The sequence below is a fragment of the Ornithorhynchus anatinus genome, chromosome 7 (assembly GCF_004115215.2).
Source record: "Ornithorhynchus anatinus isolate Pmale09 chromosome 7, mOrnAna1.pri.v4, whole genome shotgun sequence".
Lineage (NCBI taxonomy): Eukaryota > Metazoa > Chordata > Mammalia > Monotremata > Ornithorhynchidae > Ornithorhynchus > Ornithorhynchus anatinus.
Window position 1 is genome coordinate 58,323,409 of NC_041734.1, and position 20,864 is coordinate 58,344,272.

Sequence of the window (20,864 nt, forward strand, 5' to 3'; positions counted from 1 at the left end):
AGGGGTTAAGACTGGGAGCCCCACGGGGGACAGGGACTGTGTCGAACCGGATTATCTTGTATCTACCCCAGTGCTTAGAGCGGTATCTGGCGCATAGTGAGCGCTTAACAGATACCGTCAACAACAAATACATTTAAAAAATAAATACACTTGAAGCCGTTAATCCGAAGCCCGGATTAAAACCCAGCCGGACACGGAGCCTTATCCCGGGCACTCTGGGAAGAGGAAGGAGGGAATAAGATCCCTATTTAAAACCATAATGCTCTTCACGTAGTAAATGCCACCGACTGATAAAGGAGTAACAACAGTCGGGATAAAGAGGACCGGTATTTTTCTGGCGATTTGCTCGTGTCCCACTTGACCGGTAAAGAAAGGGTTCTGTGTTTTGCGAAGGAGAGATGACTTCTTCGGATACTGGAAGGGGTCATTAAGGGAGAGGGTCGATCAGTCATACGTCTTGAGCGCTTACCGTGTGCAGAGCACTGCACTAAGCGCCTGGTGGAGTACCATCCGAAAGGGTTGGTAGACACAACCCCTGCCCCCAACCGAGTTTACCGAGAAACTTGAAATGGCAGTGAACTCTGTATACCCGTGGCTGATAGGGGCTAGGATGTGGAGGATGCTTCTGTAAACTGCAAGCTCCTTGTGGGCAGAAATCATGTCTGCCCATCCTTTTGTCTCGTACTCTCTCAAGCACTGAGTACAGAGCCCTGCATGCGCAGTAGGTGCTCCATAAATAATGATGATAATGATGATGATGGTGTTTGCCAAACGCTTACTATGTGCCAGGCACTGTATTAAGCACGGGGACGGATACAAGCAAATCGGGGTGGATAAAGTCCCTGTCCCACATTCATTCATTCATTCGGTAGTATTTATTGAGCGCTTACTATGCGCAGAGCGCTGTACTAAGCGCTTGGAACGTACAAATCCATAACAGAGACAGTCCCTGCCCTTTGACGGGCTTACGGTCTAATCGGAGGAGACAGACGAAAACGATAGCGATAAATAGAATCCCACATGGGGCTCACAGTCTCAATCCTCATTTTACACAGGAGGAAACTGAGGCACACAAAAGTGAAGTGACTTGTCCAAGTCACACCGCAGACGAGTGGAGGAGCCGGGGATTAGAACCCACGGCCTTCCGACTCTCAGGCCCGTGCTCTATCCACTAGGCCATGCCGCTTCTCCTCGATCGATCCCACTTAGGGGGTCGCCTCAGACCTAAATACATGACTTGTCGATGAGGCGGTGTCCGTGCCGGTCCAGGGAGGAATCAGTGACTCGCGCTGAGTCGGGGAAGTGGCCGAATTGGTTAGTGACCTGCTGGGGAGGATGAGACTATGAGTAATGGTGATGATTGCCTGAAAGGGCAGGACACCCAGCATCCCGACTGAAAAACCTGGAAAGCAGTTGCTGTTTGGTGGAATTGGAAGGTGCCCTTCAGGCCGACGCCAGGCTAAAGGGAGGAGCCGCTCTTCGCCCTCGGAAGGGACGCTAGAAGCAGCATCGAAGGAGATTCATTCATTCGGTCGTATTTATTGAGCCCTTACTGTGTGCAGAGCACTGCGCTTGAAAAATACAATTCAGTAATAGAGAGAGACAATCCCTGCCCACACCCCGGCTTACAGTCTCCGGTCTGGGATCGGGTCAGTGAGATCTGGTCCTGCCGTTCCAAGAAAGGTGCGGGAGGTTCTGTGAACCGCGGGCCAACCTAGTAAACTGGCATAGTCCTCACCAGAGAAGATGTTGGCGATCTTGTGCAGACGTTCCCACAGAGGAAATCTCACTTCGGGTAGCGAAAGCATCGCCCCCCTACTTGCGTATTGCCCTCCGTGCCCCAACCGGGAACATACCTGGCAGGGCAGAGAGAGGGAGAAGGGTTCTGTGCACACCCGCTAGCCCCAGAATCACTTTCTCTGCTCGGGAAGTTTTAGAACCCGGTGGGACCGGTCTTTTGCTCCCGACGACAGACTCCACAGCAGGCCCTGAAGCCGGACGGCAGAAATCCCACGATCAGACTCACTTTTCCGGGAGTGCGCGGGAATCCTAATCGCAGGAACATCTCATTACCCCCTTTCTGGCAATTGACTTTTATCTTGCTGCCACGGTAGGCGTTGATTTAGGCAGTGTAGTGCCACAGATCGCAAGGAGATCAGTCAATCAGTGGTGTATATTGAACACTTACTGGTGCAGAGCACTGTACCAAGCGCTTGGGAGAGTCCTTGCAACAGCTGGTAGACGCGTTCCCTGTCCGCAACAAGCTCAGTCTAGGGGATTAGAGGGAACTGAGTTTCAAATATCTACCTTTTTGTGGATTCGACCGAGGGAGCCTCATGCGAGCCAGAGTTGGGTCAGATCTCGGTTAAATAAAGATTTCTTCACTTTGGCGGTCACCATTTTAACGGCGAAGTAGCTGCTTTTTCGGGGCAGTGCCGCCGTTGCTGCCGGGGTCGATTTTATGGGGCCCTGGGTGTCGATTCCGTGTGGTCTCAGTGTTTTCCATTTCCTTCTAATTATCTGATCAATAAGCCATTCGTGATTATTTTCGCCTCAGCGGAGACCACTGGGAGAACGGAGCGGAAGCCTTTTCTTTTTGCACAGAGGCCTTCAAGGCCTTGAAATCCCACTTTGCCTCCTTTCTGCAGGGGAAAGTCAGCGGCCTAGTTAGTTAGGGGTGCCCTTCCATTTTGGTATATTGAGCCAGTCTCGGGTGGGTACCGCACACCCACACCTCGCGGTGCTTTTCACGCGAATGGAACAGTGCGGGTGCGCCCAGCGATAGCCCTGTGACTCTTTAGGGGAAATAACCCACTTGGTAAAGATTCGGTCGAATAGTGGCCCCTAGTAAGCGACTGTGAAATCTGAACTCTTCCTTTGAAGTCGTGCCTCTGTCAAACAGGGCTTAGCACCAGTGGCCAGTCACGTGGCAGGGCATTGCAAAACACCGTAGTGCAGAAGAGCTAAGAATTTGCCTTTGTGTTCCCCCCGCTCCAGGCTCTTGATCCAGGCTGGCTACGAATTGAACGTCCAAGATTACGATGGCTGGACTCCACTCCACGCTGCTGCCCACTGGGGGGTCAAAGAGGCCTGCTCCATCTTGGCCGAAGCACTCTGTGACATGGATATCAGGAATAAACTGGTCAGTCTTAAACTCTGTAGGCTGCAGGGGAGTAAACTCTGACCTTGCAGGTTATTTTACCTAACCCCGAAGCAGCGTGGCTCAGTGGGAAGAGCCCGGGCTGCGGAGTCGGAGGTCGTGGGTTCGACTCCCGGCTCTGCCGCTCGTCAGCTGTGTGACTGTGGGCGAGTCACTTCACTTCTCTGTGCCTCAGTTCCCTCATCTGTAAAATGGGGATTAACTGTGAGCCTCACGTGGGACGACCCGATTACCCTGTATCTCCCCCAGCGCTTAGAACAGTGCTCTGCACAGAGTAAGCGCTTAACAAATGCCAACATTATTATTATTATCATTAATGGACAGGTTGGGGAAACTCGGACACTGTCGTATGATGTCTCCCCCTCTAGACTCTAAGCTCCTCTGTGGGCCTAACGCCACCGTTACAGTGTACTCTTCCAAGTGTGCAGCGCAGCGCTCTGCAAACGGTAAGTGCTCGAGACGCAGGGTGGCCTGGTGGAAAGAGAACAGGCCTGTGAGTCAGAGGACCTGGGTTCTAATCCCTGTTCTGCCACGAACCTGCCGGGTGACCTTGGGCAAGTCACTTAACTTCTCCGTGCCTCGGTTCCCTCATCTGCAAGATGGGGATTCAATACCTGTTCTCCCTCCTACTTAGATTGTAGGTCCATGTTGGGCTTGATTATCTTGTATCTACCTCAGCGTTTGGTACGGTGCACGGCACGTGGTAAGAGCTTTAACGAAATCCACAGTTATTATTATTATTAATAATTATGGAGGCTGGCTTCCGACTCGTGGAAGGAGTTACCACACCTGTGCCTTTTCTCTTCCTCTCCCTTTGCCCTCTCTACTGGGGGGGAAAAAAAACATGCAAAATGTTGGTTTTTTTAAATGCTATTTAAGTACATACTAAGTGCCAGGCATTGTATTAAATAATAATATTGGTATTTGTTAAGCGCTTACTATGTGCAGACCACTGTTCTAAGCGCTGGGGTAGATACAGGGTAATCAGGTTGTCCAACGGAGGGCTCGCAGGCATAATCCCCATTTTACAGATGAGGTAACTGAGGCACAGAGTAGTTGTGACTTGCCCACAATCACACAGCTGATTAAACACTGGTGTGGATATAGGCTAGTCATGTTGGACACAGTGCATGTCCCATGTGGGGCTCACAGTTTGGATCCCCATTTTACAGATGTGGTCACCGAGGCCGACAGAAGTCAAGTGACTTGTCCAGGGTCACACAGCAGACAGTTGGCAGAGCAGAATTAGGACCCAGGTCCTCGGACTGGAAACCCGTGCTCTTTCCGCTACGCCGTGATGCTTCTGAAGTTGTGACTAGCGTTAGAGTAAAACTGATTTCCAGTGTCTGCAGAGTGGTTTTAAATAAAAGATCATTTGCAAGGCCTCGTGTTTCTTCGTCTCCAAGCCCGAAGGGAGTGTGTCGCTCAGGCCAAGCAATTTCAAAACCCTTAGAAGAGAACAAATCCCCTGGGGTCTCATGGAAAACAGACGTTCAACCTAACTTGGAGTTGCCTGAGATATCCCCTTCCCAGCTCAGCAGGAGCACTCCAATTAATGTAGCTTCCAACTGTCTCCCACATTTGAATTTCAGAGAATTGGGATGGAAAGTAACTTTCTATAGAGGGTTTCGGTCCTGGTCTCATCCCCTTCCCGAGCTGTCAGAGCCTGAGTTTGTTATTAAGATTTGGTGCGAAGTGGAGCCTTTTCTCTGAGCCCAGTGTCTCCTGCTAAGGAGTCATTTGGGATGACTTGCTCCCTCGAAATGGAGAATTTTCTTCACCGGCAGGTCAGTGTGTACCTGTGTCCGGGGGCCTTTGATTTTCTAATGGGTACGGTGTCTTTTCGTCGCAACCGCCAGGGCCAGACGCCGTTTGACGTGGCCGACGAGGGTCTTGTGGAGCACTTGGAGATGCTTCAGAAGAAGCAGAACATGGTGAGTGCCTTTTAAGCCTTTCAAAATCGTTATACCCCGTTAAGGGGATCACAAACTTTTGCCCTCCCCCCGTTTCCTCAGAGAACCAAAATGGCCGCGCCTGCATTCCTGAGGCAGTAATTGGTTTCCTCGGGGGCCGTCAGACAGACCGATAGAAAAAATAACTCCAAAATCCCTCTGTTGACGTTCCCTCATTACGGCAGGATAGGCTAGAAACCCCTGACCATCTGGAGCTTTTCAAACATACGAAAGTCCTTGAGTTCTTGTCTTTGGACTGATAATCTCAATCAGTCAGTCTCCCCTGCACAAGGAATACCTTGGCAGAATCCACCCCCCCAAGGACATTTAGGTTGAAAATTCCTGCGATGAGAATCTCAGGCCGCTGTCTTTCTTGAAGATGAAAATGTTTAGTCTTGTTTCCTCAAACCGTTCATTCGTCCAGGCGTATTTATTGAGTGCCGACTGTGAGCAGAGCACTGTGTTAAAGCGCTTGGGAGAGTACAGTACAACAATAAAGAGACCCGTTCCCTGCCCACAATGAGCTTACAGCCTAGAGGCGGGGAGACAGACGTTCGTGTTCCAGAGAAAGTACACCGAGTCCATTTCTGTCGCCTTTCCGTTAGCACCTGCTGAGACCTAGGAAGATGACTGGAGTATCGCTTTCCAGAGTTTTTAGGACAGTTAAAGGAGTGATGTCGTGGAGAAGGAAAATGGAAGAAGCTCAGCGGGAACGAATGAAAGAATGAAAGCTTAGAGTCGTGCTGGGAGAGACCGGTCTTGATCCCGGTGGCTGTTCTCGGCTTCCGAGAATTTCCGCACGCAGGTTTCTCTTTGCATCTTTCTCTTAAACCCTGTCAAGAGAGGCAGCGAGGCCTAGGGGAAAGAGCAGGGGTCCGGGAATCGGAAGACCTGGGTCCCAGTTCCGACTCCGATACTCGCCCGCTGTGTGACTGGCAAATCACTTCACTTCTCTGGGCCTCAGTTCCCTCATCTGTAAAATGGGGATTCGATATCCGCTCTCCGATCCCCGTAGACCGAGAGCCCCATGTGGGGTAGGGGCGGTGTCTGAAGTTGTTTTCTAGTACCTACCCCTGTGCTTAGTAGAGTGTTTGGCACAAAGTAAGTGCTTAACAGATAGCACTGTTATTGTTATTATCATCATCATTGTTATTATCTACTGTCAGGGACTATACCGTGGCCTTCAAGGCATAGGGTAGGGAATACATGCAGGCTTCTTTTTAGCGATAACGGACCCGTGGCGTTTGTGTTGCGGCTTGCTCCGGGCAAAAGAAATACAAATTAAGCGCTAAGCCAAATATAGCAAGCTCCCGTTTTCTCCCTTAAGTGAATTAGAGCAGTGACTCTAAAGCCTCATCTTCTCAATGTAGCCAGGAAACATCAGCGCTGTCCAAAAACAAGCCAGGGCATCAATCTTATTAGAATTAGGCCTGTATAGCTTTCAGGATCGTGCTCGAGAGTCCAGAAATAGGCCGCCCGATGGTTTGGTAGACTAAAATTAAACTTTCTAATTTCTACACTGATGGAGCGATGTTTGAAAGTGGTGTTCAGAGTCCTTTGCGGTATCGGTATTGCTGTCTGGGGGCAAAAACTTGATGAGGAATGAGAGACAAGATGGCAAAAGAGAAAACAGCACCTGAGGTTGCAAACAACAGAGTGCTTGGCACATAGTAAGCGCTTAAGAGAAGCAGCGTGGCTCGGTGGAAAGAGCCCGGGCTTGGGAGTTAGAGGTCATGGGTTCTAATCCCGGCCCCGCCGCTTGTCAGCTGTGTCACTCTGGGCAAGTCGCTTCACTTCTCTGGACCTCAGTCTCTGGAAAATGGGGATGAAGACTGTGAGCCCCACGTGGGACAACCTGATCACCTTGTATGCCCCCCAGCGCTTAGAACGGTGCTTTGCACATAGTAAGCGCGTAGCAAATACCACCATTTAACAAATGCCACCATTTTTATCTCACAAGGGACCTCGTTTTTATGCACACAGTGTGGTCTGGACTGGGTTGGCCTTTCTAGTCACCCGTTCACTCAGAGGTGAATTTCACCATGGGTGGCAATTTCGGTGGACACGAAGGACAACGGCCACATGGGACTGTTGGCCGTGTCGGTGCCCTCTGCTCTGTGGCTTTCCCCCAAGACCCAGATAGGAGTGACCCTCACTTTTGGTTCCTCTCCTAGATAGTGAATAAGAGGTTGTAGCCGTGGCTGGCTTTTCCTCACGTAAACCTCCGTGGACTCAGCAGGCGTTGTTTGGACCCTGTCTAAGCTTCCGTGAGAACGGTTGCCAGCCTCCCCGGGACCAGGGAAGAAAGGCCATCAGTGTGCAGTCGCCAAGTCCCCAGTGCCTCCTCACCTCAGGGGGTTCGGCTCTTCGGAGAGGTCGGGTTGGAGAATTGATAGGAATTCTTCGGGGTTCATGCTTGTGGGCCTTCCTTTAATTCACTTAAGGCTCAGTCTCCAGTTCTCCTCGTTCAACTCCCCCGAAAAGGAGAAAAGTGCATCAAGGCCGATGTGTTTTCCTCCCTCCCCTTCCCCCGGCCTTCTTTTCCCCCCACTTCCTCCTGATGAGCATGATTTCTGTTGGCCCCGAACTGGTCCTCTTGGTTGCGTTCCAGGGACTCGCAGTTGCTACCGATGCCCACTAACGTACATTGTCCCTCTCCCACAGCTGCGCAGCGAGAAGGAGACGAGGAACAAACTCATCGAGTCAGGCTTGAATGGCAAGTTGCAGAGCGGACTCTTTAAGAAGTAAGGCAACTGGGAGCGGGCCAGGGATTTGGGGGCACCTTTAGGGACTTGGACTACAAGTCTTACATTCATGGCAGCTCTCCCGTGTCTCCCTCCCCATGGATGGCAGCTCGGAAGAGCCCTCGTTCAAGCGAGGCGAGTTAGCTGCGGCCCTCTCGGGGTAACTTCTGCACCTCTGATCCCTTTCTGTCTTCTGCGTATTCATCCAGTCCTGCCGTGGGCCTGAAAGAAACGAAGGAACTTTGGGCGCGCTTTCTATCAGCTTTCTTGGGATTTGGGGTTAGTGGAAAATGCTGTGGGTGTTTGCAGTATAGGTGGATGCCGACAGATGGGTTAGGATGCGGGACCTAGTTGGAGAGGTATGGAAGGTGCCTTTGGAAAGTGGGGAGACTGAAAATTCTGCCTGTAGTTGAAGTTTTCATGGGCTTGGAGGACATTTGAGCCCGTTGGCTTTGGTGCCCAACATTTGATCCCACCACTCGGTCCCTTCATCAGCCAGAGACTGTCCGTACCTCTCTTTCAGTCAATCGTATTTATTGAGCGCTTGCTTACCGTGTGCGGAGCACTCTACCAAGTGCTCGGGCGAATGAATGAAGAGTCCATAGACACATTCCCTGCCCACAACGAGCTTAACGGTCTAGAAATGGAGACAGACCTTAATATAAATAAATGCCACAACTGCATCCGCTGCCCACGAGGGCGACCGATCCCCAACCGTCACCCAAAATAGAATTTAAGTGAGGTTCCAGGAGGGATTCCTAGGGGAGCAAGAGTTGAAACATACACGGGCGGCTGCCCAGGCATTCCAGCTGGAGAAGCCATTCTCTTGTCGAGAGGCCGAAGCGCTCAATCCGTGTAAACGCCAGAAATAGCCTTCCTCGTTAGCTCTCTTCAGGTTCCTCTCTCTGTTTTAGCAAAGAGAAGATGCTTTATGAGGAAGAGCCGCCCAAATCCCAGGAAGCAGAGGAAGAGAACAAGGAATCCAGCAGCTCCAGCTCTGACGAAGAGGAAGAAGGGGAGGATGAGGCTTCTGAGTCAGACACGGAAAAGGAGACCGGTAATGCACGTTTTAACTTTTCCATGGGTCTGCAGCTTCCACTGCAGGTGAAACCTCAGTGGTGGTTGCACAGTGGTTATTCTAGAGTGAGAACCGTATTTTTTCATGAGCGGAAACACTGGGGCACATGCCTAGTGCTTTGAATTAAACAGTCAATCATTTATTGATAGTTATTGACTGTTCACTGGGTGCAGAGCACTGTACTAAGCACTCAGGAAAGTACAATACAACAGAGTTGGTAGATATGAACCCTGCCCACAAGGAGCTCCCATTCTACAGAGGGAGAGAGAGACATTAAAATAAATCATGGATATATATATATATATAACATGGATATATAACATATATATATATGTTATAAATAATACAAACCTCCATCCTTTGAGATTTCACCTGGATCAGAATCTGGCCAGAAGAGAGCCTTGAGCCGATTGGCCCAGATCTTTATAAAGGACATTAAAATGGTTTTCAGTGGCGTTGGCAGTTGGTAAAAACTTGGTCATACAGCTCCGGGCTAGGTTCGAGTATATTTAGCTGTTCCTATGTGCCTGTATGATAAGGTGCACAAGGAATTTTTGTGTGACACATTTGTCTGCCTTGACCCTGGCTTGGGGAAATGACATTGAGACCAAATTCCACAGGCTCAGCATTGCTGGGAGGCAAAGGAGAGGGGCCCTTGAAAAGGCATTTTGATCAAGTTCTTTTTGTTTTCAGGGACTGTACTGTTTGGATTTTAATCTCTGGTTAGTGAGGCCCTTGGGCTGACCCCTGGAAGGGGTCTCATGTATGTGGTTCTGTCAGTTTCGAAGCAAAGAAAACCCCTAAACCAACTGAAAAACCACTAAAGTGCAGAAAATGGGTCCAAACTTGGACAAGGTTGGGAGAACTGGAACCCTGCTGCACATCCGGCTCCTTTAGCTCTGTCAAAATTTCATGAAAGACATTCGCCAGCCATATGTGTCGTGGAACAGAGTGGCCGGACCACCAGGGTGGCTTAGTGGAAAGAGCGCGGGCTTGTGAGTTAGAGGACGTGGGCTCTAATATCGCCTCCACCACTTGTCTGCTGTGTGACGTTGGGCAACTCACTTAACTTCTCTGTGCTTCAGGTACCTCCTCTGTAAAATGGGGATTAAGACTATAAAACCCCACATGGGCCAACCTGATGACCTTACGTCTACCCCACTGCTTAGAACGGTGCTGGGCACATAGTACGTGCTTAACAAATGCCGTCATTATTATACTCTGAAGCTGAGTCAGAGAAGCCAGGCAGGTGAGGCCAGGAAGATACACGGCGACTAGGTGGTGAGCTGAACTGGGGCCGCCTTATCAGGATACACTGATTGACGTTTGATCAATCGAACGTTGACTGGCAGACCTTTTTTTTTTTTTGCAAAGGGTCATTTGGCGGACGGTTTTTCTTAGAGGTTGAACGCAGACAGATTTAGGTCCTGCAGGTAGCTATGGAGGCATCCGTCCAACGGGAGGGACTTTACACGAGGGCTGGATAGAGAGAGCCGATCGATCAGTCCGTCAGTCAGTGGTGTTTATTGAACGCTTACTGTGTTAAGGTCAGTTTACTAAACACCTGAAAGAGTACAACAGAATTGGTAGAAATGTTTACTGCCCCTAAAGAGCTTACATTCTAGAGGAGGAGCTTACCATCTAGAAAGGACTAAGTCTACTAAAAAACAGTCTACAAAGAACTTAAAATATTCAGCTTAAAAAAAAAAAGTAACTGCATAGTCATAAGCCCACCTGCCTGTTTGGACATCAACATCATTTCAAACCCCGGAGCAGATACTTTATAGGGGAATTAATTTCCAGATGAAACATTCAGGCCAAGAGGAGAAAGTTAGAGAGGGAAGGTCATATGTAAAGCTTATAATGGAGACTGTGTTTCGGCTTGAACTTTGCCAACCCTGGGGACCCGCTAATGAAGATATTTTGGTCTGTATATTGTCTGAGCTGATGCAGCTTCGCCGAGGGAGACACTGATACGCTCAGTTATGGGGAAATGTAGTCCCTCTTTGCTTCAGTACCTCTGTGATTCATCAAGTGTCACCGCAGGAAGTTACAAAGCAGCGTTTCTGTGGGGGAGCCAGTGGCCCCGGCTGGATTTATAGTGCGGGAGATGACCTTTCACTCGCCTTTCACTTGCTGGCCCTTTCACCGTCAAGGCAGGTGCAGTTTACTGGAGGCAAAAGGCGAGGCTCGTGACAATTGAAATGACCGCAGAAAAATACCGATTTTGCCGTTGTGATGCTGATCTGCACGGAGCCGTTCACGTTCCCTTCCTCCCGTCGGCTCGTGGGCAGGGAGTGTGTCTGTTTACTGTTATACTCTCCCAAGCACTTAGTACAGTGCTCTGTACACAGTAAGTGCTCAATACATTCAGCTGACTGGTTGACTGACCCACCATTGCCCAGTGAGCCTGGCGTGGAGAGAGGTTGTAGTCTGTGTTCCTAGAACAGATTATCTCTAAGGCTTCATTTCATTTATTCCCCTGTGGCCTCCCCCATTTGGAAAACTACTGTTGAATATGACACTCAGTGGTCTAGTCGGAGTCTGAGGACAGCATTCCCACTTTCTTGCGAAAATCAGGGGAAAAACAAAAACAAATGAAAAACAAAACAAAAAATTACATATGCCCTATGCAAAGCTGTAGAGACCAGAGCCAGAAAAAGCAAGGAATTTCAGAAATGGGCCAGGGAAAAGTTGTTCCAGGAGGCGGCACAGGGCCACCGGTCTCTTTGACCAGATTTTAAATTCGATTTCAAAGATAGGGTCCGTGTCGTGCCGGACTGTGAAACCACGGGCCCGACGGCCACCGTTCCAACAAGGAAAGTCCTGTCCGACGTACGGGGGGCATCCAGCGTCTGCTCCGGAATCCATCTTCCATCAGGACATCGTCCGGTCTTGCCCGGAGCTACTCTCTTGAGCCTGCCCGTGGTTCGCAGAGAGCTGGTCCAGCTGAGAACAGCCTTGAGGTCGATTTTTTTTTTTATGGAATTAAGTGTCTACTATGTGTCAAACACTGTTTTAAGCTCTGAGGTAGGTCCGGATTAATTGTCGGACCCGGTCCCTGTCCCACAGGGGGCTCACAGTCTTGAGTAGGAAGGAGCCCCAATTGGGAGGAGTTTTTGTTTGCTGCCGAGGGAGATGGGCAGGCAGTGAAAGCTTTCGAGGATTGGAGAGTGGCCTTTCAGGAAGGCGATCCGGAACCAACTTGAGCCGTAGACTGAAGAGGATGAGGCTGGAGGCAGAGAGGCCAGTGTGGCGGCCAACACGATGGTCCGACTGTGGTATGATAAGGGACTGAAAGGATGGTCGCTGTTTGGGCGGAGAGCATCTGTGGAAGTAATAGCATTTAGTGAACTTCAGTTGTGTGAAACGCTGTATACGGTGGTGGAAAAAAATAAGTGGGCGAATCTGCCCTCTAGAGGTTCACAGTTTGAGAAGAGGAAGAGGGGGAACTGGAGAAAGAACCCGCAGGGCTTCGTAGTTGATTGAATGTGAGAGCTGAAAGACGCCGAGGGGTCGAGGACGACGGGACAACAAGGTTGACGATGTAATTGACAGAGATGGGAGAGTTAAAGATGAATCGTTAATGGAAAGGACGAGGAGAAGCAACATGGCGTAGTGGAAAGAACACAGGCCTGGGAGTCAGAGGACCTGGGTTCTAATCCCGGCTCCACCACATGTCTGCTGTGTGATTTTGGGCAAGTCACTTCCCTTCTCTGCGCTTCAGTTACCTCATTTGTAAAAGGGGGACTGTGAGCCCCATGAGGGACAAGGATTGGGTCCAACCCGATTAGTTCGTATCTACCCTTGCACTTAGTACAGTTCCTGGCTCATAGTAAGCACTTAACAAATACCACAATTATCAACAGTGCAGTAGAGCTGATAGACACGGTTCCTGCCCACAAGGAGCTCATAGTCTAGCTAAAGGCTTCTCGCTCAGAGCTGAGTTTTGGGTAAGACACAGAGTTGAAAATTGGATAAGAAGACATTCTGATTCCTCTCTCATTTTTCTTGGCACATGAACCTTGCCGTCAATCACACTGAGATAATAATAATAATTATGGTATTTGTTAAGCACTTACTATGTGCCAAGCACTGTTCTAAGCATTGAGATAAAGCACCCCCTGGTTTTTTTTAGGGGTATTAGGGGAATTAGGATTTGGGCAGGGAAGAAGGAGGAAAAGAGAAAGGAAAAAATGGAAAAGAAGGAGCGTTGTGGTCATGAGGTTCCTGTTCTTTTCCGTCCTACCAGATTCTGACCTCTTGTCCAGTCATGGGGCTTTTATGGCAGAAGGACCAGAATTCACACGTACAAGGATGCTTATGTCCGCAGAATAGGACAAGGGAATTCCTTCCTTCCCCCAAGTAGTGAAGCCAAGGGACTCATAATAATGTTGGTATTTGTTAAGTGCTTACTATGTGCAGAGCGCTGTTCTAAGCACTGGGGGAGATACAGGGTCATCGGGTCGTCCCACGTGAGGCTCACAGTTAATCCCCATTTTACAGATGAGGTAACTGAGGCACAGAGAAGTTAAGTGACTCGCCCAGAGTCACACAGCTGACAAGTGGCAGAGCTTGGATTCAAACTCATGACCTCTGACTCCCAAGCCCAGGCTCTTTCCGCCGAGCCACGCTGACTCATGTGGGTTTCATTCTTAAAATTGATCGCCCTTTGTCATTTAAAGATAATTAGTACACAATACTTCTCGGGCTTCTTCAGGCTCCATTGCAAGGGTAGATTGCTTAACGGATACTGCACCGATTTCTGTAATGCTAATGAAACAGTTCAAACCCCGTAAATCCCATCCACATTTATGTGGATGACAGATTGGAGTTGAAAGTCGGCAGGGAGCTAAATTTGGTATTGATTCGATTATCTTCTGTCTTCAGCAGCTTAGTGGTGATTAGCATGAAGGTTTTCCTTTCCCATCGACACTCGCCTGCCTTGGCTTAAAGGCGGTGCTGAGGAAGAGGAATGGATTATTTAACTTTGGGTGGTCCTCGTCAGCTCTGGGTATCTTTGTTATGCTGGGCAGTGATTTATTTTATCTTTATTTAAGAATATATCATAAATTATTTGTATTAATATCTGTCCCCCCCTAGACTTTAGCTAGTTGTGGGCAGGAAAAATGTCTGCCAACTCTCTTGTACTCTGCCAAGCACTTAGTACAGTGCTGTGCACAAAGCAAGTGCTCAATAAATACCATTGATGATGAATATTCTCAAGAGCTTGCTGCTTCGGTCTCCCAGTTGCTTTTTAAAGCCTCCAGCGGGTGACTCTGAAATCTACCATATGCCTACCCCGATCTCTCTCCCACTCTGAAATCTCACATTTGCTCCTGCCTCCAGCACTTTGGACTTAGTACGTCCAAAAGTGAATACCTCATCCTCCCTCCCTCGTAACTTCCCCATCACTGTTGACAACACCATCATTCTCCCCATCTCTCAAATCCAACCTTGGGCATTGTCCTTGAATCCTCTCTCCCTTTCCACCCCCATATTCAGTCAGTCTCCAAATCCTGTCAGTTCTTTCTTTGCAAAATCTCCAGAATCTGCCCATTCCATTCCTCCAGACCCTCACCTCGGTGACCCAAGCACTCGACTGATCCTGATTCGACTACCAGGTCAGCCTCCTCACAGACCTCCTTGGCTCTAGTCTCTCCCCCTCCAGTCTCTGCTTCACTCTGTACCCAAGATCATTTTTCTAGAGAAACTGTTCTTCACAAACCTCCCCGCTCCTCCAGAAACACCCCTAGTTGCCCATCCCTCGCTGCATCAGATAGAAACTCCCAGCCAGGGGCTTTCAGGCACTCACTCAGCTTCCTTTCCCCCCGACCTATCTTCACGCCTCTCCCAATACAACACACGCTGCAGACTTCACTCCTTTCAACCCTATGGACTCACTCTGCCTCATTCTCTTCTCTCTCGCCATTGACCTCTTGCTCATTCTTGGAACTCCCTCCCCCTTAATTCCCACAGACCTCTGCACTGCCGGTTTTCAAGCGCCTCCTGAAACCACAGCTCCAGAGGGTTAATTAATTAATGTCTCATCTCCCCTCCCTATCTCCCGGTTGACGGCCACTTCAGCACTTTCATGTCACATAAGCACTTGGACACTCACCTCTCTCTGTCCACCCCACCATATGTACATACTTTAAATTACATTTGCTTCCCCCTACCTTTGATTTATTCCAGTGCCGGTCTCCCCCGCTACATCGTAAGGCCCTTGAGGACAGAGATCGTGTTTACTAACTCAGTTTTACTCTTCCAAGAGCTTAGTACAGTGTTCTGCACAGAGTGCTTAATAAATACTACTGATTAATCAGTTGGTAGACCAGGCAGCTTTCAAAAGAGTGCTTTAGTAGTCGGTGTCCATGAATTATCGAAGGTTTTCCACACACCTTTTTGAATCTTTTCCCTTGTCTTAAAAACCAGAGAGAAAGCCAGAAGCTGTCGTCAACCATTCCGGCTCCGAATCCAAGAGTAATGTCATCGAACAAATACCACCACCAGCTCAGAATACCTTCTCGGCTTCTCCTGCTAGAAGGGTGAGTCCACCGAGATCGACGTGGGGGTTGGGAGTGGCCATTACTGTTACCCTCAGAGCCCGAGGAGCGTGTCTGTTCATTGTAATATTGTAAGTGCTTAGTACAGTGCTGTGCACACAGTATGTGCCCGATAAATATGAATGAACGAATGAAAGAAGCATGGTCAGGAGCCCGGCTCCTGGTTCCAGTGTCCTCCTGTTGCAGCGAAACAGTCTGACGATGTCAGAAGGCACCCAGGAAGCTGCCGGTTTGGCCACCATCCAGTTGAGTGGATCAGAGCGGACAGCCAAAGTTCAGGCCCTCAAAGTGGATTTTTATATCCGAAGTTATTCGGGTTGGCAGCCTCGTTGAGCCACTGAGCCGGATAATTCTTGTCTTGTGCTGTCGAGTCATGTCCGACCCATAGCAACGCCACGGACACATCTCTCCCAGAACGCCTCACCTCCATCTGCAGTCGTTCTGGTAGTGGATCGCTAGTGTTTTCTTGGTAAAAATATGGAAGCGGCTTACCACCGCCTCCTTCCGTGCAGTAAACCTGAGTCTCCGCCCTCGACTCTCTCCCGTGCTGCTGCTGCCGGGCACTGGTGAGTTTTGACTCGTAGAAGATTGCTTTCCACTTGCTAGCCACTGCCCAACCTACGAATGGAATGGATATGCCCCTGCTTGACTCTCTCTCCCGCGGTCGTATTTATTGAGAGAACTGGAAACTCTCCAGGTACGACCCTGAGAGGACAGCCAGATAATTACCAGAACTCCATTTGGTTTTGTTCTCTGGAGAGAGAGCCTTACAGATAGAGGAAGATGAGGTTTTGAGGAAAGGGACCAGGCAGTGGAGTTATAAAACTGGCAGGCGGCAAACCTGATCTCTGTGGAGTAACCTTAAGAGCTCTCAAGTGCCATAGATATTGTAGCCGTCTCTGACGATTATGGCTAACGAGGAGCAATTGCTTATGCATCTGTCAAGAACTGGAAAATAATTTGGGTTCTCTCATCTGAATTCAGGGCTGCTTTGTGTGTTTACCGTTGATTTGGGCTAAAATGATTAAACTCCCCAAGTTCCCCACAGTACTTATGTTCATATCTGTATTTATATTTATTTATATTTGTGTCCATTTCCCCTCTAGGCTGTAAGCTTGTTGTGGGCAGGGAATGTCTGTTATATTTTTATATTGTACTCTCCCAAGTGCTCTGCACACAGTAAGTGCTCAATAAATATGATTGACTGATTGACTGACATCACCCAAGGCAGGTATGGAGTTAAGGCCTCCCACTAACCGCCCCTGAATCATGTAATATGCTAAACCTCAGTGGTCAAGACAAAACCCCCTCACTCTTGGCTTCAGAGCTCTCCATCACCTTACCCCCTCCTACCTCACCTCCCTTCTCTCCTTCTACATCCCAGCCCGCATATTCCACTCCTCTGGTGCCACTGACCTTCTCACTGTGCCTCGTTCTCGTCTGTCCCGCCACAGACCCCTGGCCCACGTCCTACCCCTGGCCTGGAATGCCCTCCCTCCTCAAATCCACCAGACAATCACACTTCCCCCCTTCAAAGCCCTACCGAAGGCTCGCCTCCCCAGATTAAGCCCCCCTTCTCATCAGCTCCCCGAACCCCCCATCACCCCAACTCGCTCCCCCCGCCCCACAGCACTTGTCTATAGATGTACATATCTATAATTCTTTATATTTATATTAATGCCCGTTTTACTTGTTCTGAGGTGTATACACATCTGTAATTCTGTTCAAATTGATGCTATTGATGCCTGTTTACTTGTTTTAGATGTCTGTCTTCCCCTCCTTCTAGATTGTGAGCCCACTGTGGGCAGGGATTGTCTTTCTCTGTTGCTGAACTGTACTTCGCAAGCGCTTCGTACAGTGCTCTGCACACAGTAAGCGCTCAATGAATACGAATGAACGAATGAGTGAATGAAAGCCTGAGTTGCATCAAAAAGAGGCAAGAGTAAACTCGTCGTAGACAGGGAATGTCTGTTTATTGTTGTATTGTACTCTCCCAAACGCATATTCCAGTGGTCTGCACACAGTAAGCTCTCAATAAATGTGATTGAATGAAAGTGATATAAACAGGATTTAATTTTGAACATTGATATCCACAATCACAGAACACTGAGGGTGAGACTTGCTAAGCAACAATGTACAATTCCTGAAGAGTCTGGGGGCTGATTAGCTGGCTGATCATCCAACTAGAAATCAGGTCTGATGAGCTGCCCTTGTGAACTCGGGTCTGAGCTGCGTAGGAGAGCCCGGAAAACCTGAACCTGAGTTGCGGTTCTTCACCAGCGACACCTAAAATCAAGTTAACCCGTACTGACCTTCCTTTGCATTCCGGATGTAGCTTGGCGAGAGAGAAAGAGAGGAATAACTTCAGGCATTCGATCCTTCCTGAGGTCTCAGGACAGGACTCAGGCTCCTATCTCATATGCCGCTGCCAGTGGAGAAGGATTAAGGTTTCCTCTTCCCTCCTCACCGGAGCTCAGCCCCACGCTGCCTCTAATAGGGGTATTTCCATCCTACAGGATAAAAGTATCCCTGTCCAAAACACTGCGGAAAGGTGGCCAGATTGTATTGTCCATTAATCGATGAATTAATTATTAAGCATTTACTGTGTGCAGAGCACTATACTAACCAGCTGGGTGAGTACAAAGTGGTCGAGTTGGTAGACACGATCCCAGCCCTCAAGAAGCTCAAACACCCTGGTGCCATCACTTTTTTTATTCATATTAATGTCTGTCTCCCCCTGAATAATAATATTAATAATATTTGTTAAGCGCTTACTATGTGTTCTAAGCGCTGGGGGAGATAAAAGGTAATCAGGATGTCCCAGGTGGGGCTCACCGTCTTAATCCCCATTTTACACATGAGGTAACTGAGGCCCAGGGAAGTGGCGGAGCCGGGATTAGAACTCACCACCTCTGACTCCCAAACCCGTGCTCTTTCCGCTGAGCCACGAGCAGGGAATGTGTCTGCTAATTCTATTGTATCTTTCTCTCCCAGCCGCTTAGTACAGTGCTCTGCACAGAGTTAGCGCTCGATAAATACAATTGATTGGGCTTAGATAATAACATTGCATTCTTCCTCTCGTGAAACAGAAAAAGAGAATTTTAAGATAAAGGGACCACTAACAGGGGATTCCTGGTGGGTATGTCGGCTAGGAAGAGACCCTGCTTTAGTGAGTTAGGTGGCGGCATCTTACCGCCTTAGTCCCTGTTGGGTGGAAAGGACCCCCGAGATATCTTTAACTTTCCCTGCTTTGCGGGATGCCCATCTCGATGCTTCATGGCGAGGTGACAGCAGGAAAGTGCTCTGTCGGCATTTCCGAGGCAAAGCGACCTACCCTTTCTTCCACTTGATCTATTCCCCTGGGAGGCCCCATCACCTCTAGTCAGTGGGGCAGAGTGAAAATCCCCTCCTTAGGCTTCTGGGATTTGATTTGTGGTTGTGATTTAATCCGAACCCTGATAAAACAGATTGGGAGACAGAGCTCCCCGGGATTTCTACAGGTTCATATGAGGGTCGCCTCAGGGCCCGATGAGTTAAGGAAGAGACATGATGGTAGAGCCTTGTGGAAACTGAAGGAATCAAAGGGTAGAAAAGTCCATAGACTCCTGTGAATCAATCAGTTTGTATATTATGAGCGATCACTGTGTGCGGAGCACTGTACGGAGCACTTGGAAGAGTATAATGCAACATATTGAGCAGACAGATTCCCTACCCATAATGAGCTTACAGTCTTAGCATTTTGAAGATGGAAACAGAAAGAACCCGGGATCCTGGACTTGATCAGATCTCTTTAATCTTATCATGCTGCCGCAGTGGTTCCCTGTGATTTACCAGCGTACTATATTTTGGGGTTAAAGTACACTTTCCTAAAATGATCCAGGTGTTACGGGATTAAAATAATAATAATAATAATGAAAATATTAAGCACTTATTGGGTGTCTGGCACTGTACCAAGCGCTGTGGTAGATGCAAGATGATCTGATTGGACATAGAACCTGTTCCACATGGGCTTATTTTTTAAAAAATGATATTTGTTAAGCACTTATTATCTGCCAGTCACTGTTCAAAGCACTGGGGTAGATACAAGCGAATCAGGTTGGACAGCCTTAATCCCCATTTTACAAATGAGGTAATTTGACGCAGAGAAGTAAAGTGACTTGCTCAGGGTCACCCAGTAGACAAGTGGCAGAGTCAGGGTTAGCTCCCAGGACCTTCTGACTCCCAGGCCCACACTCTATCCGCTAGACCACGCTGCTTCTCACGATCTAAGCAGGAGGGAGAACGGGTATTCAGTCTCCATTTGGCAGATGAGGAAACTGGAGCGTAGACAAATCAAGTGATTTGCCCCAGGCCAGGCAGGTGGCAGACTTGGGATTAGAACCCAGGTCCTCCGTCTCCCAAACCTGGGACCCAAAAGGTCTTCTGGACCGTGATCCCAATATGTGCAGGGAAACAAATGTCCCTATTTGTTGCCGAATTGTACTTTCCAAGTGCTTAGTACAGTGCTCTGCACACCCTAAGCACTTAATAAATACAATTGAATGAATTGAATGATGTTCTCTGAGGCATGTAATGCAATCATATAGATAATAATAATAATAATGTTGGTATTTGTTAAGCGCTTACGGTGTGCCGAGCACTGGTCTAAGCACTGGGGTAGACACAGGGGAATCAGGTTGTCCCACTTGGGGCTCACAGTCTTAATCCCCATTTTACAGATGAGGTAACCGAGGCACCGAGAAGTTAAGTGACTTGCCCAAAGTCACACAGCTGACAAGTGGCCGAGCCGGGATTCGAACCCATGCCCTCCTACTCCAAAGCCCGTGCTCTTTCCACTGAGCCACGCTGCTTCTCATCTAGATCTGATGAGATGCATTTTTTTCTGAGAGGATGGAAGAGAATGAGCTCTGGTCTTGACCAAATCAGTGCGTGGCCCCGAGTGAGTCGGGGCAGGGCCCCGGGAGTTAATTCAACCTAAAGGTCAGGAAGGGAAGGGAAAGAATGGATTGTATGTTGCACTTGAACTGCTGATGTCCTCTGCAGGGGTGGGAGAGGAAACTGGGAAGAGGCAAAATAAGTTTGAGAGGCCGCAGAGGCATCCCTTCCGCCCTTCACCCTGCCCCCATCTTGCAGGAAGGATTCCCCAGGTGTAGGCTTCTTTGCCTAACGGGGTTGCCGGGTTTTAATTCCGAATGCACAGGTGAACATAGGGTGGGAGGGCCAGCAGGTGAGGGTAGGACAAAATAAGAGGCCCCCAGTGATGGACCCGCACACTCATCTACACAAGGCCAAGAAGGGGAACCCGCATGGGTGTATGCATCGGTAAAGTAGACGCAGACACTGACGGAGGGGGCATGGGCAGAT

At 49.0% G+C, this 20,864-nt stretch overlaps 1 protein-coding gene across 8 annotated transcripts in view; it reads left to right on the forward strand.

Moving 5' to 3' along the window:
• Positions 1-20,864, forward strand: part of PPP1R12B (protein phosphatase 1 regulatory subunit 12B) — a 245,567-nt gene that overhangs the window by 73,796 nt on the left and 150,907 nt on the right. For all 8 annotated transcript variants that reach the window (XM_029068787.2, XM_029068781.2, XM_029068780.2 and 5 more), the window contains exons 5-9: positions 2,998-3,142; positions 5,020-5,094; positions 7,777-7,856; positions 8,771-8,913; positions 15,370-15,482. In XM_029068787.2, coding sequence (XP_028924620.1) covers positions 2,998-3,142; positions 5,020-5,094; positions 7,777-7,856; positions 8,771-8,913; positions 15,370-15,482 — 556 coding nt within the window. The remainder of the gene's footprint in view (positions 1-2,997; positions 3,143-5,019; positions 5,095-7,776; positions 7,857-8,770; positions 8,914-15,369; positions 15,483-20,864) is intronic.